The sequence below is a fragment of the Melanostigma gelatinosum genome, assembly GCF_949748355.1.
Source record: "Melanostigma gelatinosum genome assembly, chromosome: 8".
Lineage (NCBI taxonomy): Eukaryota > Metazoa > Chordata > Actinopteri > Perciformes > Zoarcidae > Melanostigma > Melanostigma gelatinosum.
In genome coordinates this window covers 17,363,887-17,386,104 of record NC_136641.1, presented here as the reverse complement: position 1 = coordinate 17,386,104, position 22,218 = coordinate 17,363,887, and the positions used below count along the sequence as shown (strand labels likewise).

At 40.6% G+C, this 22,218-nt stretch overlaps 1 protein-coding gene across 6 annotated transcripts; it reads left to right on the top strand.

Annotated features, from left to right (window-relative positions):
* Nucleotides 1-1,974: 1,974 nt before the first annotated feature.
* tpd52l2b (tpd52 like 2b) lies at nt 1,975-20,540 on the top strand. 6 transcript variants are annotated; one of them, XM_079274137.1, is made up of 10 exons: nt 1,975-2,183; nt 4,998-5,185; nt 5,452-5,600; nt 6,761-6,820; nt 12,788-12,835; nt 14,564-14,665; nt 16,550-16,576; nt 16,929-16,970; nt 17,237-17,285; nt 17,753-20,540. In XM_079274137.1, exons 1-10 carry the CDS (start codon nt 2,165-2,167, stop codon nt 17,834-17,836), a joined length of 768 nt encoding a protein of 255 aa, XP_079130263.1. In that variant the 5' UTR covers nt 1,975-2,164; the 3' UTR covers nt 17,837-20,540. The 6 variants fall into 6 exon arrangements, with proteins under 6 accessions (XP_079130263.1, XP_079130260.1, XP_079130259.1 ...); XM_079274134.1 differs by lacking the exon at nt 6,761-6,820; XM_079274133.1 differs by lacking the exon at nt 16,550-16,576.
* Nucleotides 20,541-22,218: the final 1,678 nt, after the last annotated feature.

Here is a 22,218-nt window from a genome sequence, read left to right as displayed (position 1 = left end):
TTCGGAATGCAGGACTTTTACTTGAAATGGAGTATTTTTTGTTCATGGTATTTCTACTTTTATTCAAAAGAAGGATCTGAGTACTTTTTCCACCACTGCTAGGAGTAGTAGTTGTAGTAATCGGGGAAAACATGTTTTTGTAAATGAAGAAGCACTAGCAGTATTATTAGCCCAGATAGTTGCAGTAGAAGAGGAAGTGTGATTTTAGTAGCTATAGCAGCCAGAACTAGTCCTATGTCAGTATGTTACAGCCTCAGGATATGAACACAAATGATGCAATACCTTTCACTGCATTTTAGTGTTCTATCTAATCCAAACAGTTGAACTCTTAAATATTTAAAGTCTCATGCTGTGGCAGATTTAGGTAACTTGAGAGGTTTTCACAGCATTTTACAGGTGATATAAGTAGTTGTAGCAGTTGTTAACCAGTTTGAGCCACACTCGCATGTGATTCAGTGTGGTTTGGTATCGAAAACATTTATGATTTTTTATGCAGCTTCAGCAGCTGCAGTGGCGTTTTATGTGTGTTGGTGAGTGTGTCTGAGCACTTTCTTTTTGAGTGTTTGGTGCATGTGAGCTGGTGTCAAATGCAGGACCGAGTGGTTCAGGTGAGGTATTGGTTCTGTTTGATACATGCATAGATGAAATTAATCACTTTTACGCACTTGAAGTGTTTTGTGTGTTTGTGTATAGAGGAGGTTTGCATAAATACACAATAAATCGTTAGTTTACAGCTCTTGTCAAATTATTTGGTTTGGGACACAAACCAACATATTTCTGTGACGTCCTTTTGACTACCCCGGAAAAGAAATTCTCACAACTACAATATCTGTAATGTAAGCAGTGGAGAACTTCCTGTCTGGAGGACACGCCTTTAAAATAAAAGCACGAAAACGAAGATCACCTTTACTTACTAAACATTCAGGTCAATGCACACTTGAAGATAAACATTCAAATATTTATTTTTTTACTGCCAAGTTTAAAGTTCAATATATAATCACTCCATATACAAATTATTGTTTCCCGGGTACTCTAAAAACAATCTTCCAACCATGAATCATAATAATTACATTAATTATAACTTCCCTAATTATTCAATGAAATACATGGCAGCAAAACGTCTTGGCATATATTTTATAATAAATCAGAATTGCATTAAATATGAGTAAGTGTATGCAAATTTTTTATCTGTGACCAATGTTGTAATTTTGTCCGACATTCACCTAAAACTATAATAGCTCAGTATGTTATGATGAAAACGCATATACCTGTTTGTACAATATTTCATCTGATAGAATCTTAACCAAAACAAGGTAAATTGATCACATTACCCCACTGCAATGGCTACCTGCATATTTAAGAATTGATTTTAAAGATCTTTTACGAGTTTATAAAGCTGCAAATTACCTTGCTACTCCCTAAATCAGAGATTTTCTTTCATTTTATGTTGCAGCCAGATCACAAAGGTCCTCCCCATGCTTTTCTTTTGAATGCTCCTTACGTGCCCTTTGTTTTTATGCCCCTAAACTGTGGAACTAACTACCTCTGGATGTTAAAATGGCGAACTCTATTCATTCGGAGTAATGTTATAGCCTTAGTTTTTAAGCTTTGCTTTTAACATTATTTTTTATCCCGGATGTTTATTTTAATATGTTTTCACCCATTGACTTTTATTTGTTTATTTTGAACATTTGTTTGATTGGATTTTTTACTTTTAACATTCAATTTTGTAAAAAACATTTACATTTTATTGTTTTATCGTTATAATTGTATTCTTGTATTCGTGTTATTTCTCTTTATATATTTACTTATATATGTACTTGCCTATGTATCTGTCGATTGTGCAGCAACATGTGAATTTCCCTTTTGGGGATTGAAAAAACAAAAGTTTATTTTATCTTATTCTGAAATTCCGTACCGGACGTACGTCTTTGATTGTTGTCGTGAGCTTTACAAAGAGACGTTTAAGCTGAGCTGACTGTTGGGCTGTTTAGAGTTCCTGTTGACGACTTTATTTGAGTGGGAGTCTGTCTCTAAAACCAGGAAGATTAAAACACGCCGAGTGGAAAGCCCACTTAACTAGTCTGCTGTCCACATTCCACACCCGTGGAGGTTAACGTTGAACAAAAAAAAGTTGTTCTCGGTCTGTGAAATCGACGCCGAAATGGACCCCGCCAGTCAAGGTAACGTACAAGCTAAAAGCTAGCAAGCGTCTAGCTTAGCGTCAGACATTCGTAAAATGTTTGTTCGGCATAAATAATACGGTTATGATAAATACATCTACCAACACGTAGCTATTAATTAAATCATGTTGCTAGTTTGTATGGTTGAACGATTCCATATGTTTAGAGATCACAAAACAAGATGTTGTGAGGACGGGCCCGCTGCTATAACTGACAGGAGTGAAAGCGTATCGTGTTACTAACGCTAATGTCACAAACTTCTCTCAACAATTTCATCGGGTCGACTGACATTAATTCAGCTTACAAGTGAACAATGTCGTCATATCTTCTGTGAGACTGACAGGCGTTTAAATTCAAACGAGCTGAGCTTAAATCTTTGTAAACAAAAGGACGCTCATTAATGCTAAAACGTTAGCTAAAGTTAGTTTAGTATTGGTGTCTTTTCAAAGTAAAACACTAACCCTCTGCTTCGTGTTTATCTGAATACATGTTTGTCAGTCTATTCAATTTGAATCACACTTTATTTCTCAGTCAGATTTGCTGACTAACTGAGCGTCCATCCTCGGTGTTGCTAGCTGCTGCTTTATCACTGTCACTATTCACAGATCTTCACTTCCATCTTTAGCCAGTGGTGGTAGAAATACTCAGTTACTTTAATTAAAAGTAGTGACAGGCTACCTCAGGGTGAAATCACTCCAATACAAGTAAGTGATTTGTTAAAAATCTTCCTGAAGTATCAACGTAAAAGTACTCATTAGGCAGCAGACTGTCTGTGTGATATTCAATGCATTACTGTTTACGCTGCTTTTCACGTTGTAGCTGGTCAAAATGAAGCCACGTTTAACTACTGCTCGCAATAAAAGGCAGCCTGTGCTGTGAGACAATACTACAATAAGGGTAAATTGAGGATATGATTTAATTCAGTATCTTCAGGTCATGTCTGCAGAGTTGTCCTCTTGAGACTTCTTGTATCTCATAGTTTGTAATAGTGGGTGGCTGGCCACCATGCCATGTTTCATCAGGCTGTGCCTTAGGATGAGCGTTTGTAGGAAATGATTATGGTCTCTGTGAAGCATGACAAACTAGAGTGAAAAAGGGCAAATTAAATCCTGCCACTACTGTTCCCTAAATGATGCTGTGAGGGGGGGCTTTTACCCAACTGATGCATTCTCACATGACACTGACGTCAGGTTTTTTAAGCCCATCCTTAAATCATCATATAAATCAAAAGAGAGATCCACCACAGAGTCTACTTTTCTACGTCCATATCAGCAGGAAAAGAAGGAAAACAAAGCGGATTTGAAGCAAATCATTCCCTATATGCAACAGAACTTGATTCTGGGGGTTACCAGATGGCCTTCTGGAAAGTGTAGGAACTCCCTAATTGATGGCATGTCCCACACGCAGAAGAGTATCTGAGACTAACTTCCAAATCCCAGGAAGAAATGTTTTTTATTTTTATTTCTGTTCTCATATGAGCCTTGTTGTTTCTGTGGGCCACGCTGAATCATTCTGTGCTGAATCAATACACCTAGAGGGTGGAGCAACTTCTAATGCGGATGTAATTGTTGACTCTGGATCGCAGAGCGTCACCAGCGCTACCTGCAGATCTTAATGATCTCTGTCTTTTGCAACGCTGCTATGCACACAACGTCTGCTGTGTGTAGCATATATCCACTGACAAGTAAACTGTACACAGCCTGCTATGTTCACAGCTACAACGTTACTGCTAATTTCATACTCATTAACACACACACACACACTCTTGCCTGGACTCTTGCCATCATTACACCACACTGTCGTACAGCCCTGACCCTGAGTATGCCTGACCGACACACAGCTGACCACCTCTCAGCTAAACTAACTGATGTGGTGGAGACTTACTGGGAAAAGTGGCTGCTAACTCTTCCGGAAGCCATCTCTTTATTGTGTAGCTTTATTTATTTTCTCTTAGAGACAGGACTCCGGTGAAGCCATTTTTTTTCTGCCATCTGATCGGCATTTATAGAGACCACCGATCAAACAATTTAGAGCGACTATTGTCGGCTGATGGGTGTTTGAATGTTGGACTACAAACAGAACGGGCGTGCTCGACTCAGTCGTCTTTCGATTATGCTGGGTGCCAACCCAGCGTCATTTATTTATATTTACTATGTATCTATAAGTTTATTTCCACACAGGGTTTCAGGCTGAAGCTCCAGTTTGTTTGTGTCCTCCATGCCGACTGTGCCAAGCTTCTGTTTTTGCCAAAATTATGATGTGTCCTCAGGTGAATGATGAAAGCTGTACTCACTGGCAAAGTAATGCTGACTGTGGCAGATTTCAGTGTCAAAAAAGTAGCATTTCTGTGCTGTCAACTTATATTTGAGAACTTTCGGTTTACACCAGAATAGATTATGGTCTTATTTTGTTCTTTTTGGGAAGTTTATTGTCCTCTTGTTTTGGTCCACTGTTTTGTAGCGTTCCTGTTTTCAGAAAGCAAAAAGTTTAATGGACCTCAGACAGAAGGGTCTGAAGTTACTTTCCCAGAGTGCAGTTCAATTCCCGGCGCTGCTAATTGACACTTTCTCTTCCTGTTGGATATCTGCTGCTGGCAACACTGGCCTTTCCCTGGCCTCGGTGTGTGTGTGTGTGTGTGTGTGTGTGTGTGTGAAATAGATACTGACAGAAGAAGCATCTTAGTAAAGCACTCTAAGCTTTTAACACTGATGTAAGTGTTCAGCCCTCTGCTGCTCCTCTATATCACTGTCTCATTAACTTCTCCTATTCTTCTCCCTCCCTTTATCCCATCACCCCCTCTCTCTCCCTCTCCAGATATCAACCTGAACTCTCCTAACAAGGGCCTTGTTGTGGATCATTCAGACAGCCTCTCCGACGTGCCGGTGGAGGGAGTGGTGGGAGTGGTGGTGGAGGGGGGGGCGGTGGCGAACCCAGCAGCCAACCCGCTTCCACCCGGCCTGACGGAGGAGGAGGCGGAGGAGCTCCGCACAGAGCTCACCAAGGTAGGGCCCAGATGTTCCAACATCACCAGTGTTTACATGTAACTAGAGGTAAGAATAGTCATGTGTTGTGGATACTGTGGGGAAATACCCATGAAATTACTGCCATTCAAAAGTTTGGGCTCACCTGCCACAGATGCCTACCCAAATATAAAACCAAACCAAATGCATGCACCGTCGTGGTATATGAATCTAGCCGTGTAGAGCGCTGTGAATGAAGAGGAAAACCCCACACATAACTATCTGGTGTCCCTGTTGTGTGTTTTTAGGTGGAGGAGGAGATCAACACCCTGCGTCAGGTTTTGTCGGCCAAAGAGAGACACGCAGCTGAGCTGAAGAGGAAACTGGGCCTCAGCCCGCTCAACGAACTCAGGCAGAACTTCACCAAGGGCTGGCAAGACGTACAGACCTCCAACGCGTATGTATTCATCCCACCGCGTTATCTCCACACGTGAGGCAGAAACTCACTGGAAGTCGTCCCTCAGATATGATGTTGTTCTTGGAGAGGTTTTGATTTTAGATTTTTCTGGTGAAGTCCTTCAGTCGTCTAAAACGTTATGAATATATACACTATGCATATAAATATACACCACCAACTTATCACGGCTCCCAAAGTTTGTTTTTGAATATTTGATTCCAAAAAACGAGAGGTCTTAAAAATGGCTTTTTTAACCGTTACACTTCTTCACTGTTCATTTGGTTTCTACGCCCTCTGGTGAGAATAATGCAACAAACGGCGCTTTGAGCATAAAAGTCTTTGTGCACGCTCGGAGCTCGCGCCATCAGCGGAGTATCGCGCTACGGTGCCAGGCGCTCGTAGAAACAAAGCTTTAGCAGAGGGATGAAAACCTCGTCGAAGATAGAAGACATCTCTGAGGCTACCTTTTCAATAAGAGAATCACATCTAATGCCCACATTAAAAAGTATTCTAGCAAGATGGAAGAATAAAGTAGGAGAAGTGACTTTGAGCACGTCCAGTGAGATCAGCACTCCCTGCATTCTTTCTCTGATAACAGAGATAACCGAGTGTGTCACCATGTGGTGACTCATCCGGATGTTTTCTGACTTTAGCTGAAGGCAAAGGTGCTGCATTATCAGATATGTATTAATCATGCTTTTAATGATACTGTGATCGTGCTAATCAAGCTAGTCACCGTTTTGTTTTTTTAAACACAGCAGTCGCTCTGTTTTAACTGATTACGAAGATGAAACCACGTATCTGCTTACAAAGAGTCTCGTCACCAGTTATTGTTCCCACGTCGACGTTTTCTGCTTAGAAACAAGTTCATAATTCAGCACATTTGGTGGTTTGCAAAGGACTCTGGGTATTCAAAGACTTTTATATACTTAATTTCTATTTTATTAAAAAAGTCTAACCTCAGTGTTTTGTCAGGATCAGGTCTGTTTGACTCTTGATGATTTTTATCTGTCTGTACGAACACTTCTCATTGTCTGAAGAACGTGAATTATACAAATGGCCCGACTTCATAATTCCAGATCATATTTTCAATAGATTTCAATTGCGCTTTGAGATTCTGAGATTCCGCAGTGTAACACCCTCATGTTTCTGTTTCCTAGCTATGTGAGAACCACTGAGAAACTGGGCGAGTGGAATGAGAGAGTGACCAGCTTGGATCTGTGAGTCTCTGTTTGCCGCTGATGTCTGGGCTCCCGCGCTGTTTGCTCTCTCACGCTCTGACTGTTACCTAACGCTCGGCCCCTCGTCCGTTCTCACCTTCTAACCGTGTTTGAGACCTCTTACATTTCAACAGTTGGTGTTTAACTTAGTGTGTGCTTGGAGGACGAACGTCTGTCTGTAGTCTGCTCATTATTTTTGCTCGTGTTGAATGAGATGCTGTAAAGGAATGCTTTACGAGCATACGTTAATATGCTGAAGTTATGAGTTTTATATTTCATATGTGATTGAGGTCAACATTTAAAGTAGTATTTCTTTACGGTCTTCGATGCATTTTCATTCTCCTAGTTCTGCCGGTTTTCTTTGACCCTGTTTAGGAGCGTTGCCAGGTCTGATACTCTGTCACACTGTTGCACATGTGGCTCCACTTGTAGCACTGCAGTGGGATTTGGTGTGTCTCTGGTCTAACCACTTCAGTTCCATAACTCATTCACCTGAATGTGTTTGGCCTGTGACTCACTTTTTAGTGTTCGCTCATCAGATTTTTTTAGAAGTTTGCTGAGGCGTGGCAGGGTTTCTTTAATGGAAGTCAGAGCTGACAGAAGTAGAACTACGACCTGTTTATCATTCGCTGCCTTTTATTTCCCTAATGTGTTATGTTTCTGCCTTTCTCGTCAGTTGTCCGTCTCCACCTCCTCCGATCGGTGTAATTTGTCTGTTTTTACTTCCTCTCCCAGAGGTCAGGTGTCCTCTCTTCTTCCACCCAGAAGTGCTGACACACGTCCTCCTCTCTACTTCCTCTCCAAATCAACATTCTTCTCTGTTTAACATTTTCTCAGACGCTTCTTTTCTGAAGTTTAGCGACGATCCCAGGGATGTGTTCTCAGCTGTAAGATGAAGGGTGGAGCTAAGGAGTTGTGTGTAGATAAAGGTTGAGTTAAACAGCTTTGCTGTAGTATCATCTGGCCACTGATGGTTAGTTAGCGGCGCAACAACAATCGTCAAACGGTTTTATTCTGTTGCGTCTGTTTACCTAGATTGCACAAATTGACCATTTGTGTGTTGAAAATCTGACTCATTAAACCACACTTTGGTAACAGTTGCAGAATAATTTGAGCCTGAGGGCTGATTAGCTAAATACAATCAATTGGCACAAGCAGCAATGCTGTAATGATACAATAACCAGTGTTCAGCTACTGCCCATTGGTAATTACCTAGATTTGAGGGATTAGGAGACGATGGGCCGCTGGGCAGAACATGTTAAAGCTGCTCTAAAGCGCCTTGTTGTTGGTTGAAAACTTTCCCTGAGCTTCAGTATTATTGTATTAAAATCTCCTGTCAACACAGAGCCACGCTGACACTCCTCCATACATATTCAACATGATATGAAATATAATATTCTGTCTTCAGCTTGGGTTTACATGTGGGTAGAAATCTAAAATACGGATTCATCAAATCAAACTTGGTCTGGACTTCGGAGTTAAATATGAATAGGACCTCAATCTGAAAGAGGACCGTTGTTTCCATGTCTGTCTCACCTTTTAATAAACTCTTGAGTAGATAAAGTCTCCCTAGGAGTTGGTTTGAGGAGGAGATTTACTTTGACCGTGTTTCTGTACGGCTGCTTAAAGAATCCAGACGATGCAGTCGGCGAGAAACGCATTCAGTCAGTTTTTCTGTTGCTGCGAGATCTGCTGGAATTTTCCATGTGGCTGCCTCCTGATAGGAACTGGATTGGCAAGCTCACTCGGCTAGCAAGCCTAAAATGACTGACACTATTCTTGACTTTTACACAGTGTTTGTTCTACACACAGAAATAGACTTGCATGTCCGCTCACACACTTCTGCCTCTCGCTCTCTCGCTCGCTCTGTCTCTCTCGCTCTCTCTGTCTGTCTTGGGTTTCGAAGAATTGTGGATTATTACACATTTGCCTGGAGTAGCAGAAACGCGAGCAGGCAGGCGCATTATTCTTGGTTCTGGCCTTCACACACAATGTCAGTTTCAGTCAATAAAACACAAGCTCTCAAGCTTTCCTCAAACTAGCGGTCGTCATTTATTATATTGTGTTTTACTCTGCTTTTGTTGTCAAATGAGAGATCTGGCAAAACTCTGACTGAAAGAATCTCATCAAATAAATTATAGTGAATAAAGTTGCTCATATGTATGCCTGAAAACTAATTATTATACTCTATTAACTCAATAAGCTTTGCGCCGCATTTCGTAGCGCTGTCCATTCAGAGGTGCTGACATTTTTATGTTGTAAATGTTTTGCCATTTATTTTAGTTTTCCGTTTGCTTTGCTGAAGTTTATTGCCGCATTAATAGGTAACCTATAGGCCGTAAACTAATCTATAAACCGGAAAGCCTAACCGGTCAAAAATATGCTCTGTGGTTAACTGACCATTGACATCATAACTCTGACTTCTCTTTCTACATCGTTGGGAACATTTCAGTGCAATAGCGTGTAGAACTTAATAAATGTAAAGCAGACAAAAACCCTCTTTTCTATTCAAAGTGTTGTGTTTTCTGCTGTAAAACCAATACAGCCGTTAAACAGTGCTGGTGTGTTGACAGACTGGGTGTATAAAGTCACTGGCTGTGCTGTGTAAGCAGCATTGTGCTGATGTAAGTCAGGATATAGAGGCTGGCCTTGTTTGGAACAGAGGCATCTACAAGGAGAGCCGTCATCATTATTTGACATGTTAACGTTGAGCAGTGGTTGGTGTGGTGTTTCTGCTCAAATAGAAACCCTGATGCACTATCGTTTGGAGTTTGGTTTAGTTCAGTGTTAGTTTAGTTTACTTGCACAACATAAAAAGACATGTACACATACGAAGACAAATAATGTCAAATGAAGAGGCAGAAACCCCCCTGAACGAATTTGAAGCCTCCACCGAAATAATGTTAAAATTTCACTGTAAAACGGAAGATGAGATTAATATGCAGAAGGTAATATAACTACATAATAGTGATTGCAAACTATTAAAACAAGAAGTATATAATAACGGTAATTATTGCAAAAAAAAAAAAAAAGACGGGACATGTGATTGTTTGTTATTTTTATAAATGAGATGTAAATATGCACACGAGCTGGAAAGAAATCTCTGGAATGTTATTGACCCACTCTCCTTCAGTAGAATAGTTTAAATATATATGTGTGTATAAATATATATCTCTGTTTACACTGCAGGCTGTGTTGAGTGAGACGGTGTTTGGATCAGGAGTCTTATGTTTCAAAGCCTCCACCAGATGAGTGCACAGTTGGACTTCCTGTCATTCTTGTGTTGTATGCTGAGCTTCCTTATCGGCTCTATTGTTTTAAAGAGAAGTCGGCACAAACACACTTCCTCTCGTGCGTGTGCGCGCGCGTGTGTGCGTGTGCGCGTGCGTGTGTGTGTGTGTGTGTGTGTGAGAGACGAAGCTTTGTTACTAATCATGAACAGGCTGTTCTGCCTGCTGTTTGGTCTGTTAACCCTTTTGGTGCTAATATGTTTTTGATTTGTTATGTACATGTTGTGGATTTCTCAGATACGTTAGAAACCCAAACGCCGTCCTGTCTGTTAATAACATCGTCTGGAGGCTGGTTTAATACAGTAGTACGATTCCAAAATAAACAGATTTGTCTGTGCTTTAATTGCAATAAACTAAGAAGGATGACAAAATATTTCAATAATGTTGCCCATTCGTTAAGTCTGAATTCCTGCTTTGGTGCGTCTGTCCGCAAGACATGTAAACATCTTGTGCTTGGTTTCTTTTTAATTTTTTTTTTTAATGATGCTAACATTGTAGCTGCGCTATTGTAGCAGTCAAAATGATGTCATCTAGACATAAATGTGGCACATGTTTAGATATTTGAAATGTCATTTTAAACAAGGAAAGTATATCTAAATGCATATTTGCTCCATAAACCAGCAGTATTTTTATATGGTTTAGATTAACAAAGCTTAAATCCACCTACCGGTAGTTCTCTCCATTCAGTGGCAAAATATTAGATTTTATATTTATTATTAGCTGTATGGGGGAGATGAAGAATGTTTGTTCATGTTATCTCTATGATTTTAAGTTGTGTGTCTAATGCTGTTATTTCTCCTCCACCTTTTTTAAAAGGAAAACATTCACCAACGAAGTTGGTTTTAAATGTGAAAAGACGTCCACCAAAACCTTCAAATCCAATCTGTAAACCTGGGTCCCGTGCCACGTACGTGTCTAACTTAGTTCGCCGGATACTTTTCAGGATAAGATGACGTAGATCAGGCTTTTCGGTTCCACGAAGCAAGTTCGGCAAAATCACCATGGCAACGCATCCAAAAGCTTGAACCTGCTCCAGCGCAGGCTCAGTGAAGGTAGCTGGATAAACTGGTCACTCTCCCGGAAAAAATGGCAGCTCCTGTCATATACGGTAGTCTAATGCGCTTGCGCATATACTGGGGGTTATACGGGAGTTCCGGAAATGCATGTAAAGTGAGAGACACAGTGATTCTTAAAACCAGCTGAGCAAACTAAGAAGCCTCTATTGCATTAATGTACAGCTCCCTTCCTCAGATATCCACTGATGGAGGATATTAGTTAGATTAGCGTTTTATAGGGAGAGAGTTCTTCCACATCGCCAAGATCCGTTATCACATCATGATGACTTCCTATACGAGCGCTATCGATTCTGCCGACAAGAAATCATTGATTTACAGACCTTCTCGAGCCATACATTGAACGCCGCAGCCGAGCACTGACTGTCCCACAGACTGGATGCAGCCTTGCACTGTTCTGCGAGTGCTACATTTTAGTACAGTGTCGGCGATGCGGAGAACATCGGAAAAGCCGCTGCATGCCGTGCTGTTCGTAAAGTTTATTTGGCGCTTAATACACTTATGGATGTGTTCATTACATTACCATGGCACATATTGTGTTGACTCACCATTCTGAATTTTGTGTGTGCTTAGTGTTTACTTGCTCCCATGTCCTCTTGATGGCTGGTTGCACTCATAATGATATGACAGTGTTATTAGTACACCAGCACGTCATTATTGTAGAAAATGATTAAGGTGGACTCATGATAAGAATAGAGAGAATCACACACTATTTCTTTTCACTGCTTCAATTGATTGAATGTCTGATTATGAATATTACACCTACTCATCCGCCCATATTCTCACACACACATATTCAAACTAGTTCTATATGGTAATCTACACATACATGTGTATATACACATATATAGTAGGCTACATGATACATGAGGGCATACAGTACATATATCCTCATATTAATTCGTATCAGTTATACTCTTTGGGCTTGTTTTTATCTACTTATTCTGAAAGAGTTGAGATCATTATTGTCGCTATAGATCTCATTGGATGCTGCATTCATGAAGCCTACTGCCAGCAGCACATTAAAGACATATAATCTGATTGGTTGGGGTGACGAGGCATTAAAATTAGCTGATACATTTTCCCCAACACTTACGCATTTAACTTGTCTGTGATATTTTGCCGTGCTTCCTGTCTAGCCCTCGTGGCGGTGTTCGATTTTGCCGTGATTATGGTCTTGAAATCCTCATATGCGTTCATGATCATCTCCTGCTCGTCAGCGGAGTAAAAAGAGGCTCTTTCTTTGACTTTATTTAGCATTGTACTGTTAGAACATCATGGTTTCGGTGATCGACGCTTCCCACTTTTGACGTAGGACGAGCACGCGCAATCATCCTGATCCCGATCGTCTGGTTCAAATTAACGAGACTGTTTGAGAGCGGATCAGCCTTGCAGGAACCGAGATAGCCTGACATCAATCATCTCGTTAATGTAGGCTGGCTAATAGGACATTTGATCGACTTTGCTGAACCACTTACGTGGCACGGGGCCCAGGTGTTAGGAGTCTGTTGAAGCTGACACTGTACCTCTACTGAACTCTATTGTGATCTACTGTATTGTATTGCCTCTCCCACTGTGTCATTATCCTGCTGTTGTGTCTTCAGATATCTGTCTGCCTCGGCCACTTTGGATGACATTTCCCGCTCTGAAGCGTGAGTTGACTCCTTTCTTTTGTGTGTCCTCCTTTTATTTTCATAGAAGAGCTAAGGTTTCTTTAAGTTTGCTTTGTGGGGAGTTTTTTTTTCCTTTTTTTTTCTTTTTATTCATTGAATATCCATCCTTTCTTCTTCTGTTTTGCTGTTGCGATAGCGAGGGTGCTGGTTGTGTTAGTGGCTGTTAAATGAGTTCTGCTGAAAGAGCAAGTACTCTAGTAAGTGTTCCTTTAGTGTGGAAGGTCAGCCACGTTTAGTGACACCGTGGTGAGCGTTGGTATTCAGCCACACCAGCTTATCTCCAAAACTGTGTTTGCTCAGCCTCTGTGAACCATCTGCTGCTGAGCCTTGTGTGTTTGGGTGGATCAGCTGGTCATGACGTTGGCTTTTACCCAAGCTGTGTGTTTGTTTGTTGTGTGTCCAGACAGATGATGTTTCAGCCTGTTGGTAGCTTTTGCCAGTTTGGATGTATTTGACTCTACTATTTCATTTTTTTTTTAAATGTATTTTCATGGCTCACTGATCCACTATGGATTGTCACACCATGCCTGTGTATTAATTGTGAAAGTGGAGCTGTGAAGCAGCTAACTTATCTTAACTGGACATAGCATAAGGACCGGAGAGAGCCAATGCTAACTGTTTCTCCTCTGTGGGTATATTTCTGAATGATTGAATTAACTTTGTCTTTGAACTGAGACTCTATAATATGTAAATCTATCTTAGATTTAAGGTTACTCACGGTCTGTTTGAATTTAAAGAGCAACTTAACACAAAGTTGAAAAACATACCTGCAGCTGTGACCACCAGTAGTGGTGTCAGTGTGAAGGCTTCTCACCAGAACTCAAGTTAGGGCTGATAGATATGGCCAAAAAAACCACTGAGGCCAAAGTTTTAACTTAAAAAACAAACCAAAAAAAATTAACAATTTAAACAGCAAGGCTGTTCTGAAACTTGTTTGGAGCCATCCCGCTCTCTGATGGCAGACTTGACGGCTTTAAACACTTTCATCTTTAGGTGTGTTTGGTGGAAGATGTTGTGTAAACTAATCATGCACATGGGTTGGGCCATCTGTTCTGTTTTCATGTTGCCTACTCGTTACTCAAAATTACAGGCGCTTTGGAATAATGGAAGCTTTCTGCAACACAGTTAAAGTATGTGAATGCACATGCATGAGAGTGAACATTTTGTTTCAAATGTTTAAGCATTAAAAGTGTCTGCTTTAGTGCGACTATATCACAGCATCATGTTCCATTTAACATGATCTTATCTCTAATATCACAATAGAAGTATCCATAGAGCTGATGTTTTTAAAAAGCAAATAGAAACTGGAGACTGGCGGTTCTTCTTTTTGATGCACCCGCCTTTAAATGCCTGACTGTATTTCTGTGTGGACATTAACCATCGGGGTGGTGACTACTGGACTTGTTTTGAGGGATGAATCACTAACTTAAGTCGGGTTGTGTTCTCTGTGCTCCATTGGTTTGGTCTAATGTACCACTCTCTTTTTTTTACCATCCCTCCTCTCTCTCATTCATCTCCCTTGTTTTTCTCCATTTCGTTTCTTTCCTCTCTCCATCTCTTCTTTCTCCCCGCCATGTTTTTTCTTCTTTCTTTTTTTGCCATCCCACATCTTCTTTCCACTCCATCCATCTGTTCTCCCTTTTTATTTTCTCCATTGTTCTTTCCATTCTGCTGTTTCCTCCATCCATCCTCCCCTCTCTTCTGCAGATACAAAAAGACCCAAGAGACTCTCTCCCAGGCGGGACAGAAGACCAGTGCAGCTCTGACCACAGTGGGCACTGTGCTCAGCAAGAGACTGGGTGACATGAGGTATGACGCTGCACAGCCACTCTGGCCAAGATACAAGAACAAATGAGCCGAGTGGACCGTGTTGAAACGGAAAGATCTCAAACCTGCATATCATACAATAGGTCTATATTAAGTCTGGATCAACTAGGTGAAAAAATAAGATTAGAACATTTGAAAACGCGGCAAGATAAAATATAAAATGCTGAGCATGAGGGCAGAACCAAAACATAGTTTAGTCAAAGAAAAGAACATCTATATCTGCGTAAGTGTGTGTATGCTTTATTTCTAACGTTTTTACCGCTTTACCTTACAGTCAGACGGCCCTTTCAGACAGAGAGCTGAAGCTGTTGTATACATCTGTGCTCTCTTCAAAGCTACCAGACTCCTTTTGACAAAAACATTTTATTTTGACTTTGGTGAATTCAAAATAACCCTATTTAAACACAGAAGTCACACAATAACACAAACAAACTAACCGATGGACGAGGGCTGTCTGACTGTAAGGTAAAGTGATGAAAATGTAAAAGATATAGCGTGCACTTACACTGATATAGTCTATTTGAAATGGCCTAAATACTCTTTGCTGCTGCCCCCGTCCACAGCAGTATGCTGCTTTGCTACAGAACCAGGATGAGAAACGTAGCAAACAGTTTGAAACCAGCTGAAAATTTGGTGACAGTGACACTTGGCTCTTTTTTTTCTTGTAGCTCTGAATTTGTCTTATTGTACAGACTAATCAGCTTCTCGCGTCTACTAACCTTCACCAGTAGCTGTAGATAATCTGCCTCTAACAGACTCTGGTGTCTGTTAGAATTACATTTGTTGTATTTAATTTCACAGCTTTGCAGCCTGAATAGTCCTTTTACTAACTGAAGGGGTGGTTCAATGATCGTTTTTGTTTTCCATCGACACGGGAACTGTTTCTTTTGAAATAAAGATCCTCTGGTACATCTTGGAAGTAAAGTCCCGGATGCTAAATTTGAGCCACTTGAATGTAAAACGGCATCTTCGATGGCTTCTTTTAAAATAGTTGGACCGTCTCTGCAATGTTAACCTTTTCACCCTGAAATCACACTTGTGTCGGGTTTTTACTTCCAACTGTACAGACCAGGTCACACATGCTCTAACCACTGACTCCTTCACATCTAACATCTCCGCCTTGTTGACTCTCACAACGGTCTGTACGAACTGTACGGTCTGTACGTTCATGTTGCCATTTCAACATTCACACTGGCTCCTTATGCAAGGGGGTGTGTTTGTGTGTATCTTTTTCATTCATTTAGTATGTCCCACTAACGGCATATTTCAGCAGTTTTTACCTGGTTTACTGTCTGCATTGTGTCCGTTCCTGCATGTTTTTCATTCGTTCCTCTCTATCGTCAGAAGTTGTACTCTGATGTTGTCGTATTTCCTTTTTCTAAATGTCCCCATTTCGTTTATTTCATTTTATCTCACAGCTGGATAACGGAAAATGTTATTTCAGCTTGTCGGGCCTCCATCAGTGACTACGTTTTACATGCACACTCATATTCCACTATTATTCCGACTAGACCAACTAGCCAGTTTGTATAGCTGGAGTAGAGATGCATACCCAAAAGAAAAGCACACATTTCTGTTCAGCTTTATGAAGGACTTTGATATCAACAGGTTTTGGGATATGAGCAAATATTGCAACGCCAACCTTTTCAAGAAGTGTGGTCAATGACTCAGATGGAGTCATTATGTCTCAGTATGGAGATAAGGAAGCAGAGTCTCTTAACAGTCCTGATGCTCTGTATGTGTGTGTGTGTGTGTGTGTGTGTGTGGTCCCAGTTTACTGCTGCTGGTTTGTGTCTTGATGCTGCTTCTGGCTCACGCTCTCTCTCCCCTCCCTGTTTTTAATTGCTGCCTTGGTTTGACCTGCAGAGCTCTACCGTTCTCTAATTCCTTTAGGTAAGACTAACACGCCGTGAGAGCAACTAACCGTTTGATCACACTAAAGGAAATGTGTTACATAAATAGTTTTTAACTTAAAGCTTAAAGCCATTTTTGCTATTTATACTTTGACTTGTTTTGTTATTTTCCAACCTGCTCTATTATTTTCTTACTTTAGATTCCCTCAATTCATTTAGTCCCCAGCACATGGATGCTTAAAGAAGCACATTATCCTTTGCTCTTACTTAAACAAAACTGTAGTTCTTTGAAGGAATTGTTGATCTAATGTTAGTGTGTGTGTGTGTGTGCGCCACTACTTCCTTTATAACACTTGCATTTCTGTCTCCTCTCTTTAATGCTTACAAAGTAGCAACTATTCCATTCGCCACTCTATAAGTATGCCAGCCATGAGGTAAAGTAACACACAAACCTGCTCACTGTACTGCTTCCGTCTAACTGTCGGTGTAACACACATTGCTCTCTGCGCCTGCAGTACTCTGCGCCTGCAGTACTCTGCGCCTGCACAGCTGCTGTTGGGCTCTGTGTTGTTCATCTGTTGATGCTTGTTATGGTTCTGCTTTTCTTTACAGATTGTTAACCATGATTCTTAAATTATAAAAATAAATTGTCTTTTTTTCCGTTGTTTTTTTAATATGACCTCGTATTTCTGTTCTGCAGGAACTCTGCAACCTTCAAGTCATTTGAGGATAGAATGGGGAACCTGAAGGTGAGCAGACCATCGGGTCCACGTTACAGACTGTTTCTTTCTCCGTGCCGTTGTCGGATTCAAGTCACTTTTTGGTGCCACAGCCCTCCCCTCGCATCATGTTACTTACTGTACATACAAATAACAGTTATTTTATATTAAGAAGGTTCTTGGGTTTGATAAATTAACCAAAAAGTTTTCATTGAGGTTTTTGAAACTTAAAAAAAAATTGCAGAACAAAACAGATTTTGGGTTATTGTGGTAAAATAAATGTAATTTATGGTACTGTTAGATTGCTGCTAGACCGCACCCTTTTACATGGGTATGTGCCTCCCTATGTTGTTTTTTAGCTGCAGTGTGTATTATGGATTCCATGACACGCTGATGGATTTTAAATGTTTTCCCGACAGGAAAGAGAAACTGAGTCGGCGTATTAATGCAGACGATCAATAACACTCTGGTCTCCTTCCGCTCCCTCGTCTCCTCAGTACAAGGTTGTTGGCCCCAGAGATAACGGGGAGGCCGTCTCCCCCACCGACACCACCCCCACTCAGGAGAAGCCGTCCTTCTGAATGCATCCCTCCTCCTCCTCGCTGCCACCTTCCTCACGACCTGAGACTGTACTGTTAATCGCCTCACATTGCCGAGTCAGCCCTGACCGTTGACCCTCCAGCTCACCAACTCGCCACCGCTCACACACTTTACCTCGGGGTGGGGGGGGGGGTCTGTGGAAGCAGACGGGGCGGGTTGTGAAGAACTCGTTTGGTTTGAGGTGGGATGCTGGTCCCACAGCTTCCATTCTTCTGCCTTGCTGTTGAGGAAAAGGAAAATGTTTTGTTGATGTCTAAACCTGAATAATTTACAGGCCGTGCTTTGTTACATCCCCAGTTAGACTCACACCCCTTCGTTAGTCCAAATAAGTCAAAACTGTTGTCTTCTGCACTTTTCACACACCACCTATCACCTGGCTAAAAAACAAGTGTAAAAGGCATGATTAAGATGTCGGGCTCTTAAACTAAATGAGGAACTTCACATTTATCTTTGGGTTTTGGGTGTTTGTTAAGATGCCGCGTAAGTCAGAGTTTAGGAGCCCGGGTATCTACAGACTGAAGGTGGAGGAGCAAAGCTGTTTATACTGTTTCTGTCTTGCTTCTGATTGCGCTCATGCTGTGAGCACATGCTGATGTCACCACAGTATCTCCATATATTATCTCTCTAACTTGTACAGAGGTCTCTTCACAGCTGCGCGGATGGTTGGAGGTTAGTGGTTTTACTCGTGGGGAGGGGGATCCAGTGCATTCTCACTCCACTTAGACCTTCTACTGCTACATGCATGTGCATATCTCATCTCAGTTGTACCGTACGAACCACGCAAAGAAGACTGAGGTGTCGCGTAACACCCTAAGAACACCCACAGGATGTAAAATCAGCAAGAACAACCTTAAACCATTTTGTATTACAAACTATTTTACACTGCTTTGCAAAAATGTTTTTACATAACTTTTATCAATATGTATAAATATAGATGAGTAAATATATTGTCTCTGATGCTGCCGAACGGTAGTGATCAGGTTAGGAGGTTTAAAAATCAGGGGAAGGCAAAGGTAAAAAGAAAAACTATGGCTCAGTTTCACAGACATGAGGGTTTCTTCTGTCAGGAGTTTTTTGTTTCTCTTTTTAAGTACAGTTGTGATCTGAACAAAACGTTAAAATGTTTGTGAAACTGCTCATCAATGAGCTGCAGTCGTTTTGCACCCGCCTGGGTTTTAATCGGACGAGAAAGAACATAATCAAAATGGTTTCATTTGACGGAAGTGTACCGTGATGGTTTGATCTCTGCAGCGTGTCAACGCCGCCATTCGCCAAGTGAGACTGAAACCTCCAACGCTTTGAAATGTTTTGAAACCACTTTGACTTTGCTTCTTTGTCCCCTGGTTTGACTGTAGTTCCCTTCCTGTTGTTGAAGGGATTGTTTGGGTTTTTGAAGCGTGGTTGTATGAGTGTGTATTACTACAGTAGATGGCGATCGGCACACCCCCAGTTTGGACAAACAGGCCGGAGTATCAGCACGGGAGCAAAGCAATGTACTGCTGTGGAAGTATTTTAGACACTTATAAGAAATCTATATGGGTTTACCTCTCAAAACACGGGAGTTGCCGGTCTACTGATACCTCTGACTGTGTATAAGTACCTCATACAACACTACAAACACTTAAAATTATCCTTTCAACACTCGTAACTCGGTGTGAGACGATGCTTTGCTTTGTACACTACCCCTGAATGTCGATGCTTCTCTATCAGCCTTACTCACTTTAAATGGTTCACTTGTTATAATTCTGCTGGTAGAAAAGTTGTTTTGTTTTTCCTTTTTTTTTCTTTTTTTGTTGTACAGACTGGTTTGAGTGAAGGAAGGAGATTTGGCGTTTAAATATTTAGAGTCTTGACCGGCCACAAAATGTGTCATAAAACCGTCTCGCTGCCATTAGAGGAGACTTTGCTAACGGCCCCTTAATGCACTCCTGTTAACACACACCAGATGCTACTCAATGCCCTACTCTCATAACTGCCAGTGTATCATAAGTGTATCTTCTTTGTTTTTGTTTGCGTTGGTCATTTTTCTAGTTAATATATTCCTGTTAGGTGATTTGTTCTGTTTTTCTGTTTGTTTTCCTTTTGGTATTTGTACAAATAATTTGCCATCACTTTCAAAGAAACAAGTTGCCAATACCTAAATATCTGTTACAAAATCTCTTCCTGCCTCTGAATCTCATGGAGTCTCTTGACTTTCTGCTTCGCCAAGATGGAAAACACAGATGCACACTACAAGTAATGTAAATCTCAAGTCATTTAGTTCAGAATTGACCCTTAAAATCATATTTTTCTGACGCAAAGCGGAGAAATATCCACATACTCTATGCTTTTTTTTTAGGGCAATGATCTCAATGTACTAGAAAAATTTGGTTTTAAGTACTGAATGACATGACCCCCTCCTCCCCTCCCTGCAGTGCATATGTCGCCTGTTTAAAGCTGCTATCAGTTTTGTAGACTTGCTGGATAGAAAAAGATGCTCTTTTGATTTGGGTGCCAAGGGGAAGTGCAGCACATCAGTGCCAGCTGCTGCAGAGGCTGGAGGACAGTAGAGTACTTTACGCTTTATTTAGGTCCTGGGCCTAACTGATGTAGAATATTAAAAGGGATCAGATTTGGACGATTATGGTGAATTAATTATTTGGTTTTCTTGTATATGTTTGGATATCAATAAAGCATTCCTTTAAATGAATGAGTAGTGTTTGGTCAATGTCTTCTTTTTTTTTTTGCTCGCACCAGAACTTTTGTCTTTTCATTGTAGTTGTTTAGTTAGCTTATTGTCGTTTCAGAGGCATCAAACAGACCGGTCTGTGCTCTGAAACTGATGAGACTAATTGGAAACAGCATTTCTTACTAATTGAATGATCGGCACAAAGAAACATTCAATAATTTGGGAACTTTTTAAAGGAAAGCATGGTAGCCTTGAGTTACTTAAATTATATATTTTGATGTTTTACGACTTGTCATTAAGTTCAGTCTTCATCCATGATGACAACAAAAAACACTTGTTATGTCAGCATCTGTGGTACCTTTATAAGTTTTGGTAATAGTAGAACGACTGTTCATCATGTTGCAATTGGTGTGTACTGTAACACGGGATTAATAAATGGTATAACCGGCACTGTAAGATATCCAGTAAGTACTTCAAATGGCTGCATTATATGCGAATTAAGTACATTAATTAGTCGTATAACCCTATTAAGTTCACCACTTTGGCTCACGCAGGAGAACAGTAGTTCCCTGACCGGGAATGGACCCAGGCCGCGGCGGTGAGATGCCGAATCCTAACCACTAGACCACCAGGGACACAAATGCGCCATGCATCATAGTAGAAAGTAAACACAATACTGACGTCTTTATTAGCCGAATGTTCAGTTTTGGTTTAACATTACGTTTGTACTTTGTGTAGTACATGATTTACTTGTAACAGTATTTAGATTATATTGCTACTTTACATTTAAGTAGAGACGTGTGTGTGTGTGTGTGTCGCTCGACTTCTAGGAAGGTACAGACTGTACTGTTGTCGTGGCCGAGTGGTTAAGGCGATTGACTAGAAATCAATTGGGGTCTCCCCGCGCAGGTTCGAATCCTGCCGACAACGGCAAGAAGTTTTGTAGTAACAAAGTACTCAATAATCAGATCGGTGTACTGTAAATCACATAAGGTTTACCTACAAAACGACACAGTATGATGATATTTATATGTTTTACTGTTTTGAAAATAATGTAGGGAGACAGATCTTACATTTTGATTGTCACATGCTTGTTGTTGTGCATGTAACAATAAATAACTTGAAACTGGGATGGCAAAAGATGATTTTCTACACAAATAAAGACAAACTTCACATGCATGTATCCCTCTATCTAAGCCTACTATATTGAATTTTCAGTTTGGTGCAATTTATGGATTTCACCACAAGGGGGAGCTCCTCGTACGGGGCTGAGTGCTCATGTCTCTGTGGTTAGTCAAGGTACAGTCACTGAAATTTGGTAAATTTCAGGGAAACATGGAAACTAAAACGTTTGAATCACACAAATGAGATATATTGCGTTATAAAAAAAGAAAAGGAAATTACAAAATAAAATAGATTACATTTGAAAGACAAAAGAACAACCCAAACGTTGTGTGAGTCATCTTGTTTAAAAAATAAAGTAAAATTGTGAAAAATTGTGTATGACACAATACTTACACACAATACACAATACTTAATGACATTCATCGACGAGTTGGAAAAAGAGAAGTTATTAAATGTTAAATGAAATAAAGCGGCACCTACAATCCCGATGACGGGAAATACATTTAATTTTATAAATCATAGCCTCTTGCAGTTTAATGTATTACCCTTCCATCTCTTTTGGAAACATAT